The 12,648-nt window shown below is 56.2% G+C and overlaps 4 protein-coding genes across 4 annotated transcripts in view; 1 reads left to right on the top strand and 3 right to left on the bottom strand.

Moving 5' to 3' along the window:
* The window catches only part of BO66DRAFT_91325 (multidrug resistance protein), a 4,456-nt gene extending 626 nt beyond the window's left edge, over window positions 1-3,830 (bottom strand). The window contains exons 1-3 of the mRNA XM_025653705.1: window positions 2,259-3,830; window positions 1,375-2,206; window positions 21-1,328 (exon numbers count right to left, since the gene is read on the bottom strand). Coding sequence (XP_025504017.1) covers window positions 21-1,328; window positions 1,375-2,206; window positions 2,259-3,576 — 3,458 coding nt within the window. The 5' untranslated portion in view covers window positions 3,577-3,830. The remainder of the gene's footprint in view (window positions 1-20; window positions 1,329-1,374; window positions 2,207-2,258) is intronic.
* Window positions 3,831-5,218: 1,388 nt separating this feature from the next.
* BO66DRAFT_420528 (uncharacterized protein) lies at window positions 5,219-7,285 on the top strand (the record flags this gene model as incomplete). The annotated part of the gene is made up of 2 exons (XM_025649877.1): window positions 5,219-7,152; window positions 7,207-7,285. The coding sequence occupies exons 1-2, from the start codon at window positions 5,426-5,428 to the stop codon at window positions 7,283-7,285; spliced, it is 1,806 nt and encodes a 601-aa protein (XP_025504016.1). The 5' UTR covers window positions 5,219-5,425.
* A 147-nt stretch (window positions 7,286-7,432) lies between these two features.
* Window positions 7,433-9,596, bottom strand: BO66DRAFT_451680 (histidine phosphatase family protein; the record flags this gene model as incomplete). The annotated part of the gene is made up of 4 exons (XM_025651876.1): window positions 7,433-8,622; window positions 8,701-8,824; window positions 8,894-9,412; window positions 9,566-9,596. 4 exons carry the CDS (start codon window positions 9,594-9,596, stop codon window positions 7,761-7,763), a joined length of 1,536 nt encoding a protein of 511 aa, XP_025504015.1. The 3' UTR covers window positions 7,433-7,760.
* Window positions 9,597-10,063: 467 nt separating this feature from the next.
* Window positions 10,064-12,160, bottom strand: BO66DRAFT_349940 (DnaJ domain protein). Its single transcript, XM_025644701.1, has 5 exons — window positions 11,804-12,160; window positions 11,705-11,748; window positions 11,552-11,645; window positions 10,459-11,498; window positions 10,064-10,406 (listed from the first exon to the last, which is right to left on the bottom strand). The coding sequence occupies exons 1-5, from the start codon at window positions 11,907-11,909 to the stop codon at window positions 10,248-10,250; spliced, it is 1,443 nt and encodes a 480-aa protein (XP_025504014.1). The 5' UTR covers window positions 11,910-12,160; the 3' UTR covers window positions 10,064-10,247.
* Between the last annotated feature and the right edge of the window lie 488 nt (window positions 12,161-12,648).

Genomic DNA, 12,648 nt, shown 5'->3' with positions numbered 1-12,648 from the left:
GGGGGGGGGGGTGAACGTACGGAAGCGAGACGACGAAATCATAGAGATTCGCCTCCTTGCACACCCTCAATGAATCCTCGTCGTCGAGCGGGCGGTCGGCACCGCAGAGGAGGAGATTCTCGCGGATGGTCCCGTCGTACAGGACGGGTTCTTGGCTGACAAGCGAGAAGGTCTGGCGGTATTTGGTGACGTCCAGGTGCGAGATGTCGACGCCGTTCAGCAGGATTTGGCCGGCGGTGGGGGTGTAGAACCGCTCTAAGAGCTGGAGGACGGTGGTCTTGCCGGAGCCGCTGGGTCCGACGAGCGCGACGAATTGGCCCGGGTGGATGGTGAGGGAAAAACTCTGGAGGACGGGGTGCGCGGGTCGGGAGGGGTAGTGGAAGGTGACGTTTTGGAATTCGATGGCGCCGTGGTGGTCTATCGTGGAATGTTGGTGGTGCTCCTGAGTATCGATTTGCACGGCCCGGTTGAGGAGGCGGTCGATCTCTTCGCCCGCGTGCAGCGCTTTGCTCATGTCGGGCGCGTAGGAGACCACCGCGCCGGCGATTTGAGCGCCCGAGATCAGGGCGCCGAAGCAGACGTAGAATTGGAGGATGGTGTACTCGTCTTTGGCGAGGAGTGTGCCGCCGTACCAGAAGGCGAGGGCGCCGCAGAAGAAGGTGAATGAATGCGACGCGGCATACAGGGCCGAGGCTTTGAGGATCGATCGCATGGACTGAGCGGCCGAGCGCGAGAGGATGGCCGTATACTCGTCCAGGAAGTACTCCTCGAGAGTGAGGGAAGCGACCGATCGGATCGTCGTTATGATCTCCGTCGCGTAGACAGCGGCCTCTTCGTGCGTTTTGCGGACCCGCTGGTCGAACAGTGCGAGGACGCGGAGGCGAACATAGCCGCATCCTGCCACTATGGGGATCGTCGCGATGCAGACGAGAGCGAGCTTCCAGCCCGTGATGAGCGAGACAGTGATGCCTATGGCCAGGGCTGCGATGAAGGTGAGGCTGGAGCCGATGATGGGCCCGCTCAGGCCGGTAATGTCAGTGGCCGTGGTCGAGACGAACGACGTCAGCGCTCCAGGGGAGTTTCTCTTCTCATCGAAGAACGCTATGTCTTGACGGATGATGGACTGGAATGTTTGGTCTCGGGTTTTGTGTGTGAGTCGCTCTGTAGACCGGGAAAAGCATATCCCTTGGCTTATCCATGTGATGAAGGCAAAGATAGAAAGGATCACGAAAAGTAAGGACCAAAAGTCAATATCATGGCGAAGCTTGCTATATCTCGTCGAGTCGAGAGTGATAGCACTTATCGATTCTGCGAAGAAGACAGCTTGCCTTCTACATGTTAGCCGCTTCTCAGGCAGCATGCGCAAGTACTCACGTTGGAACCACAAATCCCGTAAGAATGCACAGTAGAAGTCCAGTGAGTACTATTGCAACCTCTTCTCTATTGAGCTTGCGCACCACTCGAAAGTAGGTTCTGAATGAAGGTCTGGAGTCATGAAGTGGTCCATGATCATTGGCGAGATAGTCGTCGTGATGAAAGTTGACTGTTTCCGACACTTCATAGGGCCCAGCCTTGCCATCACTCGAAGCATCGTCTTCAGTACTTAAGAGACGCCCATTTGCCTCCCCGTCCGTGGCACTGTCAACCTGCTGTGCCTCTACGAGTTGTGCATAGGCACCTTTTAGGGCCATCAAATCTTCATGTGTTCCTTGTTCAAGAATGACTCCCTTACCCATAACAATGATGTTGTCGGCGTTTCGTATAGTCGACAACCTGTGAGCAATGACAATTGTCGTTCGATTTCTGGCAGCTGAGTCCAAAGCCAGCTGAACCGCCTTTTCGGACTTCGAGTCAAGGGCAGATGTAGCCTCATCCAGCAGTAGAATCTTCGGATTGCTGATGACTGCTCTTGCAATACATATGCGTTGCCGTTGACCGCCAGACAATTGCAGGCCCTTCGTACCCACTTCAGTGTGATACCCTTGCGGCAAAGCCATGATGAAATCATGGGCATGGGCGACTTTCGCCGCGGCATGCACCAGCTCTCTCGCCTCAAGCATGGTTCTATGTTGTCCTAGATCGTTCAGTCCTAGGAGGATATTGTCGAAGATACTCCTGTTGAATAGGACCGGCTCCTGCACCACATAGGACATTTGCTGTCGCAGCCAACGTAGGTTGAGGTGCGTGATATCGACACCGTCCAATGCTATATAGAGATTAGATAAATGAATGATGATATCCATGGTGTGGCTACCCACTGATATAACCACCAGTTGGCTCATAGAACCGCTCCAAAAGCCCGACTATGCTACTCTTCCCGCAGCCAGATGCTCCCACTAGAGCCGTCGTCTTGTTTGCCGGGAAGTGCAGAGATACCTGATCGAGAACCTGCACAGACTGCCGTGATGGGTATACCAGGCTGATATCGTGAAACTCAACGTCACCGTGAACGTCTGGTAGGGTTCGTCCCTCCGTGGTCAGTGGATCGAGGGGAGATTGGCGAGCAATAGCTTTCATAATGACTCCGGCATGTACTACACTTTTGACCATTGACTCTGCACTGGGAGCCACCCGGCCAACAGCGAACGAAGCGATGATGATGGCCATGGTCGTTGTGACCACGGCTGACCCACTCATCTCCCCAGTGATAACGTAGCGGGACCCTTGCCAAAAGGCCAAAGCGTAGCTTAGATACGGTACTGAATTCATGATTCCGATCATAAACGTTACCGACAATCGTGCTTTGAGCCCCCAAGTCTCGCCCAAGTCAAGATGCTTCAAATATCGCTCACGCATGGCACTCTGGATCCCGTACGCAGCAACATGTCGGATAGAGCTGATGGTTTCCTCTACGACAGAGGCTCCCTGATTCAAAGCCGCTGAGCTCTGTCGACTGAATTTCAAAGCATACATAGCCCCTAGAAACTCAGCCCCGCCAATGATGAGGGAAGTTGAGATCAGCATCAAAGCTAATTTCCAGTACTCAAAGAACGCAACCACAACAGCCGAGGCGAAAGTAGCCAAGGCTGTCAAGAAGGTTGAAATTTTGCTAGTAATGCCTTCCTGAATGACGTTCATGTCGGACGTGATACGTGCGGTGAACTCCCCGGGACTCAGCGTGTCGAAGAAGGCGATATTCTGCCGGATGATCGCCCTCAAGTATACACGACGCAAGTTCCGGGTGATGCGCTCGCCTGTGTGGTAGAAGCCCACTGTCGCAATGTAGATGAGGACGAACTCGGCTATCCCGAGGTAGACGTTGTACAGCGCGAGTTTCGACACATTGGAGGAGAGATTTGCGCCATCATCCACGCCGTTCGCATGCTTCTGGAAAGACCTAACCACCAGACCGTAGACAACAGTAAGTAGAGGGTTGAGTGCCCCAGCGACTATGGCCGCCAAAGTACTGATTCCAATAAGAAGCAAATCCAATTTTCCCACGTAGTCAAACACCGTGCAATTTGCAGAGGGTGTGGTAGGTAATCCGTCCAGCTGGCGTTGAAGGATACTCTGCACGCGATCCTCCTGAGCATACGCCACAGGATTGCCGCTCGAGGGTGTGTTGCCGATTCTCATCTTGAAATCCGGTTCTTCTGAATTTCGATGTTCGACTCAGGCAAATCCTAGAAGCACGTTGCAAAACGGAAATGACAAGCAAGTTCATGGTCGCTGCAAGATAATAAGGGGGCAACGAAAAGAAAAATAAGCACGCCATAAGACTCTGAAGCGCAACAACGCCCGCCACGCTAATTCACAGTGACTATCTTGCAGCGGTAATATCTTCATCGAGTGTTTGGCTCTAACCCGATTCCGACGCCGACGTTGCGGCGGTTGTTGCACACCCAGCCCTAGACCTTCTGCAAGATAAGCCACAGTCAGAATGCTTCCCCCGTATTAGTTACCGGCAGGTACCACTTGAATTCGTGTCTTAGCTCTGAAGAAATTTGTGATGAATGGCAGTCTGAATCCTGGGAGGTCGAGCGGCACAAGCAACCAGTTATGGTGAAATTACACACAAGTAAATAGATAGTCGGCAACGTAAGTTTGGGCCTGACCACAAGAGTCAAATGGAGCATTGATATTCTTCAATTGCTTGGTTGTATCCAAGAATTTGGTTGGTGAGGTAGTAAGATTATGCACCTCTGGAAGCTCAACCATCTCGATGAGCATAAAGCCTGTGGCCAATATGCTCTATTGATAGACTTTGTACTTCTGTGGGATCGGGCGACCACTACTGAATTTATCCTCAAAGACCATTGCGCAGAGGCGGAACTGGGCCGGAACCCCAGGAACCAAGCGGGCATTCACCAGAGACAGACACCTTATCTAGGTGGATAACGAACATTGGGAAGCAAATGCAACGCTACGGGCGCAAGAAGTCAATCAGCAACCAGGAGGATGGTTTGTCCTGGCAATAGTTGGTATTTAAGCTGGCTATGTTATCCCTTTGAAGAGACAACTCCATCAGCTTGGCACACCACATTCCCACCCCAGATTCGGCGCCAGAATCAAGAAATCTGGAGTGTCAGATGACGCAGGCGTCAGAGGTGAAGGACCATGCATCCCTTGCGTGGCTGCCATAGTGGAGGGGGGAATCACGTGCACTACACATGGGCCGATCGGGCATTCCCCATGAGATCAGAGGTAAACCGGGGTCAACTGCGTCCCTGATCTGATCGGATCAACTCGCGAGCCTCACGGAGGGAATGAGGGGATCCCGGGCGTAGAAGTCCTGATATGATACTATGGGGTGATCGCCGTAGCCACCGAGTGACTAAGCTGGATGAAGCTTCGGGCTCGATCGGGGGTCAATTGCATCAGCCCATGCAATGCGCGAGGGGTTGGCGGAGGCTGGGAGGCATCGGGCCGTGATCTGGTGTGTGGTCCAGATCGGCTGGTGAAGGTACGCCTCGTATCAGCAGCTCCATCTGATGTTCGATTAGCTGTCGGTTATCTTTCGAAGGGAGAGAAGGAAGAAGATGAAGATGAAGATGAAGAAGAAGAAGGTTGAATGGATAATAATAGCGGCGGTGAAACGAAAGGCGGGCGGCGGAGGAGGAAAGCTAACCGGATTGGGCGGGGATTGTTTTGCTCGGCCAAAACATTCTACTTTACTTTAAACTCTTCATTAATTATGACTGACTGACTGCTGCTGCCAACAACTCGCCGTCGGCAGCAACTAAACCACCACTAACTCCACCCACTTTTCACCACTACTCCCCCCCCCCTCCCAACAACCCACACGAATTCTCTTCTCTTTTTGCCTCGCTTATCCTCTTCCCATCCTCACCTTGCCTGACCCTGACGGCTTTCTTTTCAATTTGCGATCCGTGACCGGCTGGTGCCATCATGCTTCAGAACTTCCTGGAGCATCGCAATGCCATAAGTCGCCCTCCTTTCCTGCCGCCCCTCGATTGCCGCAACTATGACCTCCGATAAACAATCCCATGGCCATCTCGCCAAACCCCTTACCCCCGCCCTCAGTGCATCCTTCCATCGCACCCAAACCAAGTCTCAATCTCCTTTGACTCCTCGACTAGCCACGCCAGGCGGATATCGCACCCCTAACCGGTCGACCCCCTCCGAGCATCCCTCCTCGGCCCCTGGTCGGCGGGAGCCGGAACCCTCCCTCCTCAGTGCCAACGTGACCCCTCGATCCGGTTCCCGCGCCAGCAGAAGAGACGGTTCGACTGCTTCGCCGAATAATCTCTCCTCGAATGGGACGAGCTCACTACATGTGTCCTGGGCCCAACCCAGCGTGGCTCAGGGGGGCCATCAGGGGCGGTTCCGCACCGAGCGGAGCCCAGTCCGGGGAGGCATGCTGGAACCCCCGAAGGTTGCCCGAACCAAAACAGTGGCAGGAGAGTCCAATCATCTCGCACGACCTCATATATCCTCCGAGAATGCGTCTGCATCTCCCATGTTTTTCCACGCCAGTGATGCCCGATCCACAATTTCGTCATCCGAGACGACCGAGGTCCGGCCCAAACTGGCGGGCAAATCGGCCTCCGCGACTACATTCGTCTACGCAAACGGACAAGAGGAAAGACAAGCGCCGATGAGTGATATTGGCACAGGACCTACTTCGTACAAGCGTCGATCGCTGTCTCGCTCTGTGGTTTCGTCCAAGCCTGCCTCTCCCTCACCGCGACTACGACCCGCTCGGGTGAACTCAAACCCCCGCCTTTCCGACGGCGTTGCATCTCAGGTCAGCTCACAGTTGGAAGAGCCCCTAGAACCCAGTGTACAGCCTCAAAGCCCTCCATTGAGCACCGTCTCCGCCCGACCTGTCCCCGCCGTGCGCCACCTCAAATCATCCAGCGTGGACTCGGCAAACAACGGTGCCCCTAATAGTGCCCCACTCGCCATGCCTCACCCCCACAAAGAAGGCCTCCGACCCAGCCCGTTGATCATATCTCCCTCCGAACCCAAGCTCGACACCAGCACTATAGCTACCGATCCGTTGCCAGGTCTTCGTCCTCGCGTCTTCAGCAATGGGTCGATCGCGTCGGTTGACACACATGGCTCCGGAATGCAGAGTCCGTCGAAGTCAGAAAGCGGTGGCCAAGCCTCCAACGACGTAGCATTGAATGCGCGGACCGAGCGGAGGATTCTGGATCTGGAAATCAGAAGCTCGTCACTGCTGGCCATCAACCGAACCCTGGAGCGCGAGATGCGCAAGCAGAACGCGGAACTACGACGGTACCGACGCCTCAGCCGCTCGGGACGGTTGTCCATGGCGCAGTCGTCGCGATCTGCGTCTGCCACGCTATCCATTCACAGCGAGATCGACGAGGCCCACAGCGAGCGGTCGTCGACCCGGTCGTCGCCGCAGGAATTGTCGGACTTGAGCGACGAGGAGGATTCCATGGCTGATTCAGGCGTGCTCAGTCCGGCCGACTCGCAGGTTGAGCCGGATGCGAGCCATCGGACACGGGATGAGAAACGGTTCCTGCTCGACCTGGCCAAACACCAGGAGCTGCTCGCCGACAGCCAACGGATGAACCAGAGCCTGAAGCGGTGCCTGGGGTGGACCGAGGAGCTCATCAAGGAAGGTCAGCGGGCGCTCGAGTACCGGGTCCATGTGGGCGACGTACAACTGGGCGGTCGGGTGCTCGCGCCCGAGGACATGCATGACCCCAACGACCCGGAGTACGTGGTGCCTGCACTCCCGAGCCCCAGTACCTCTGAAGACTTGTCCGACAGGACGCGATCGGACGAGGATCTTTCCGAGGAGGAGCTGTCGGACGAGGAGCTCTCCGACGAAGAGCCATCCAACCATTAACGATGAGCTGCCCGTACAGGCGTCGTTTTTCCCTTCTACTTAATACTTAATATTCTACCCTGGCTTCGACTTCGATTGCAGCATTCGGAGAGAGCGTTTGTGGACCGCGACTAAAGCTGGCATTTAGTCTTTTTTGCTTCTGTGTGTTACAAGCGATAGCGATAGATTGATTTGTGTTGGCCGGCTGATCAGCAACTTGCTCTGGTACTGTTACTGTTACTGTTACTGTTACTGTTACTGTTACTGTTACTAGATACCCCAGCGTTTAGACATTATCCATAGAATCGAGATCGAATGGATTCATTCTACTTCCTGCGAGTTTTCCGGGGTCCAGATCAACGGTCTTACCTCCACCGCGTCTCATTTCTCAAACCATGGACTCATCATCGTCCTCACCACACCTTCTTCCACCCTACTCATCCACCACAAACACCAACTTCCATCTCATCCAGCAGTACACAGTATACCACTGCAACTACTCCGGCCGTCCATCGCCCACCTGCCCCCCCTTACCAGCGGTCCCATTCCCCAAACAAGCCCTATCATACTCCGCCAACCTGACCATCTCGCCAACACCGCCCAACAACCCCTCCACCAAACAAAACCCATCTTGACTATCATCACGCTCACACCCACTCACGCCCCCCAGCGGCACAGCCTTCCCATTCAACACAAACCTAATCCAATCCTCCGCCTCCACGACCCCCTTCACCGTCGGATTCACATACAAGGTCTCCCCACCCAGCACCCGCTCCCGACCCGCGGGACACGACCACACCTCCGCGACCAGATGCGCCCCAAACGGCGCCACCTCATTCAACCGGAAATTCCGGGGCGGCGGCACACTCACATTGCCGGGCAACCCGGCGGGGCCGAAGTTGAAATACTCGACGCCCAGCGCGGCCAGCACGGAGACGATCACGTCGTCGTGCGACATGTCCATGTACAGTTTCTGATGCAGCGGGAAGGTGGCGGGGGACGAGTCGTAGGTGAGGTTGATGTTGGCCGCGGGCGCGGTGATGAGGGTGTTGTTGAGGCGGGCGGCCAGCTCGAGCACCCAGCCGAGGCCCTGCGCGCGGCCCGACGCGGCGCCGAAGCCGTAGTCGCCGTAGAATTGGAGGTCGAGCGCGTAGGCGAACGTTTCCCAGTCCGAGGCCGTGAAGAGCGGGCACCAAGCGGAGCTGCCTAGGACGGCGGTCTCGTACGGGCACAGGTTCAGCATGCTGAGGATGTCGAGGGGGGTGAGCGTCGAGGCGAGGCGGCGGGGGAGGTAGGGGGTGAGCCGGTTGAGGATTGCCGGGGTGGTTTTGGTCAGGAAGGTTTCGGCGGAGGTGTCCCTTTTTGTTTGGGACCGGGGGGTTAGTTTTGGGTTTGACGAAGCGGGGGGATGGATGGTTTGGAACTACGGTACTCACCCCTCGTACTGCGCTTCGGGGCACGTCGCTGCTAGAGTGTTGTTGTAGCCGCTCGTCTCCGGGATGATCACTAGGTCGTATTGGCTGGCGGAGTTGTTGGCGTTCGTGCTGCTGAAGAATCCACCTTTTTGGATCGGGGCGGTTAGTACATAACGTAAGGGAATGGTCGGGTAGGTAAAAGGGAGATACGTACTCAACCACCACCGCGCGCTCTCAAGAATCCGCGCCTGTCCCGTCGTCCGGAAGATGGGCTTGGGCCGCTGCGTCCCGTTCGGATACACGTTCAACGACGGATCCCAGTCCGCGAGACCGGCCGGGGCACGGAACAGCGGCCGGCCGTATTTGTTCCAGAAGTTGGCCCCGGAGCTCGCCTCGGTGGCCGCGCCGGAGGGCAGCAGAAGGTCCTCGCCCATGAGGTATCTCCAGTCGTTCAGAAAGGCCAGCGGGCCGGTGCCCAGCGTCTCGTTGGGGTGCTGCAGGCTGTAGTTCTGGAGCTTCTGCGCGAAGGCCTCCATGCTGAGGCCGTCGAGAGCATACGGCGTCGGGTACCGCTGGGCGTGACGGTGCAGGACGTGCACCTGCGAGAGTTCGCAGCCCAGCGGAACGCCGGTTGAGACGTTGAACCCGGGGCCATCTTTGTAGGGGCTCAGGTTGCCCCAGTATGCGGTGATGTCGAAGCCAGCGGGTAGGGCGGAGCCCGTCGGTGCGGAGGCTGCGGCGGATGATGTGCTGGGCAGAGCAGCCGCGCTGGCGCCCACGGTGGCCAGGATCACCTGGGTGGAGGAGAGCAGCATTGAGGAGGGGATGAGGTTCAGAGCCAGGAGGAGCAGGCCGAGGGTTATGAAGAGGGAGGCGCGGGTCGTACGATGACACAGCCGGGGAGGTCTCGGAGTCATCGTGCAGCAGGCGGGGGAAGTTAGGGTTATATACCGCGGTCCATAACGGGGCGGGTGGGCGACGCAAGAAGGATTGTGACGATCAATGGAGTCAATTGTCGGACAAAAGACGCGGAACTCCGCCGTATCAAGGGCAGCAGAAACTGGTTACATTCCAGCTAGACGGCCAACAGTGGGGAGGAGTAATCCAAACACGGTAGCTGGTCGCGTGCGGGGGACCTTGATAGGAGATAAATTATTCAGACTTGGCACTAGTTGCAGATGGACGGACGGTGGACTCGACCTGCGAACGGGAGCAAGAAGGCTCAAAGCTTATCAGGCAAAAGCCCCGATGTCGGGAGGCTGGGGAATCTGCAGGCACAACAACTCACCGGGGTTGGGAAGGCAAGTCTCACTTTTTTTACTATCTTGCCATGGCACATCAAAATCAACACCGCTCTGAATCATCCCTACTCTAAGCACCACATCACCTCCTCAAGCAAAAGCAATCTATTAAAATCCATCTAAGTATGGGTGGGTCACATCATCGGTGCGCGTGGAAAAATCAAAATACCAGTCGCTACAGAGAAACATCCCATATCCAACCAAGGATCCAGTCGAAACCAGACAGCCTTATACTGGGACAAAATCAATACACATGCACAAGTAGAACTAAGCAGCCGTGGCCTCGGCCTCCTCCTCGTGGTGGTGGTGGAAATGCCCATGCTTGCCCTTCTTCTTCTTCTCATCCTTGCCCTTCTTCGTCATTGACTCGGCCATCAACTGCTCGAATGCCATAAAGTCACCTTCCTCCTCGGGGTCACGTTCGGCCTGTAGTTCGAATTAGCTTCCATGATAACTGCGCAAGTAGATAGCCACCCACCTTGGAGTAAATGTTGCCCGCAATCACCAAAGCGTGGGCGCGCTCAACACGCTTGTCCAACTTCACGCGCTTGTCGCCGAGGACCTGGTCGCAGACATCCCGCAACACGCTCTGAATCTCGAACTTGCTGCCACGCCAGGCGGCCGCCAGGATCTTACCAGTCACCTTCTTCTCATACTCGGCCTTCTTCTCGTCCGTCCAGTCCTCTCCACCGCGCTCCTCCAACTTGGCCATCTCCTCCATCGTCATCTGCGCATCGATGGCGGTCGAGATAGTCGTCCAGGTCTCCTTGGCGAGAGTGCCCTTGTCCTTCAGGCGCGAGAAGAAGCCGGAGATACCCAGGAACTTCTGCGACTTGAGGAAGGACGTAGCCTTCTGCACGTAGGTGGCGCCGATCGCATGCAGGATCTCCAAACCGAACGATTCCATCTTCAGGTTCTCCACCTCCAGGCGGATCTTCTCCTCGAAGGCGCGGGTGACGTCCGCGCCCTTGTCGGTCTCCGTCCACACGCTGATCTTGTCAATCAGCTTGGTGGCCAGGGTGTTGACGCGCTCCTCGCGGGCCTTCTTCCGCTCCAGCTCGTAGGCTGCCAGCCGCTCCTGTTGTTCCTTCGACAGTCCCTTCTTCTTCTCCTTCTTGCGCAGCTCCTTCTCTTCCTGAGACAGACCGGCTGCCTCCATGCGCGCTTCCTCCTCGGACTTGTCCATGATGGCCTGCTGGCCCATGAAGCGGCGGGGCGTGCTAGCACCGGAGCTGGAAGAGGTGGGCGCGGCGGGCTTTTCAGCGGCGGGCTTCTCGGGTGCGGCGGCCGGGGACTCAGTCGCGGTTGGCGTCGTACCCTCGGCAGAGGCGCGAGCGGCTTGCTCCTCATCGTGGATGTTGAGTTTCTCCTCGGCGGAGGCGGCCAGTTCTTCCTCCTCCATCTGTTGCATCGTGATGTCCATCGTCGCGGTCAGGTCCTTCATGAGCGAGATCTCACCGATGAGATCGACAAACGCACTGCCACCGAAGATCATGCTGAAGAATTCCGCCGGGTCCTCTGGAAGACCAGAGTCAGTGCTGTCCGCGTATCTTGTGCCGTCGTCGACTTACCGAAACCGCCGCCGGGGACGGCATCCTCCTTGCCAAACTTGTCGTAGCGTTTGCGTAATTCTTCATCGCTGAGAACTTGGTAGGCTTCTCCAATCTAGTCAAGCCCGGGCAGGATTAGTATCAGCGGGGTTATCTCTCGAGGGTCGTTCTCACCGCCTGGAAGCGCGCATGTGCAGTTTCATCGCCGGGGTTCTTATCTGCCAAAGGGTCAGTTCGCTCGAGGGCTGACAACACAGGGCCACGCGGACGAACCAGGATGGGTGACGATAGCCAACTTCCGGTAGGCCTTCTTGATCTCCAGCTCGGTCGCAGTGGGAGGAACGCCGAGGGCGTCGTAGTATGTAGTGTCGACAACCATGGTGGGATGGAGCAAAGCTTTTACCCGACCACGCGAGGGATGATGATTTGGCTATCGGTTTTGGGCTGCAGCAAAAGAACAGCCAGCGGAGGGGGGAAGAGATGCAGCCGTGGGTCTTGGAAAGGCTGCTGCAGGGTAAGTTGTCAACTACCACACAAGATCTAATCTGTGAAGGTAGAAGCTCAACCAGTTGTAGAGTTCAGTTTGGTCAGATTGGGACTATTTTTTCATGAGAAAGGCAGATGGATGCCTTGCGACGACCCTTTCGTCATGGCGGGGGAGCGATCGATGTTTTTTTGGTCTCTGTTGCGGTAGAGGTACCGTCACGTATGGTCACACAACGGGGCAAGAAGAGGCAGCAAGACCCGCTCTCTGCCAAGTCTCGGGCGAAGGATGCGGTAAATACCGGGTCACAGCCCCCCGGGGGCTCATCGGAGCCAGTCAGAGGCGATGTTTGCATCTTTGCACCGCTTCTTCTCTCTTTCTCGGCGCGGGAAAAATGAATTGCCTCGTTTGGTTTTCTCCTCTTCGCTTCTTCCTCTCCATCCACCACCTTTTCTTCCACCAACTGTTTTTTTTTCTCCTCTTCTCTTCTCTTCTCTTCTTCTTCTTCTCTTTCTTCTCTCACTCTCTCCCTCCCTCCTCCCACCCCCTTTTTTACGCCCAATTTAATTTCCCTCCCTCTCTCTCTCACTCTCCATCCTCCTCTCCATACTTTCCCTTCTTCTTCCTCCTTCCT

This window comes from Aspergillus aculeatinus (assembly GCF_003184765.1).
Source record: "Aspergillus aculeatinus CBS 121060 unplaced genomic scaffold BO66scaffold_24, whole genome shotgun sequence".
In the NCBI taxonomy this organism is placed as follows: domain Eukaryota; kingdom Fungi; phylum Ascomycota; class Eurotiomycetes; order Eurotiales; family Aspergillaceae; genus Aspergillus; species Aspergillus aculeatinus.
This window is presented reverse-complemented; position numbering and strand designations above follow the sequence as displayed.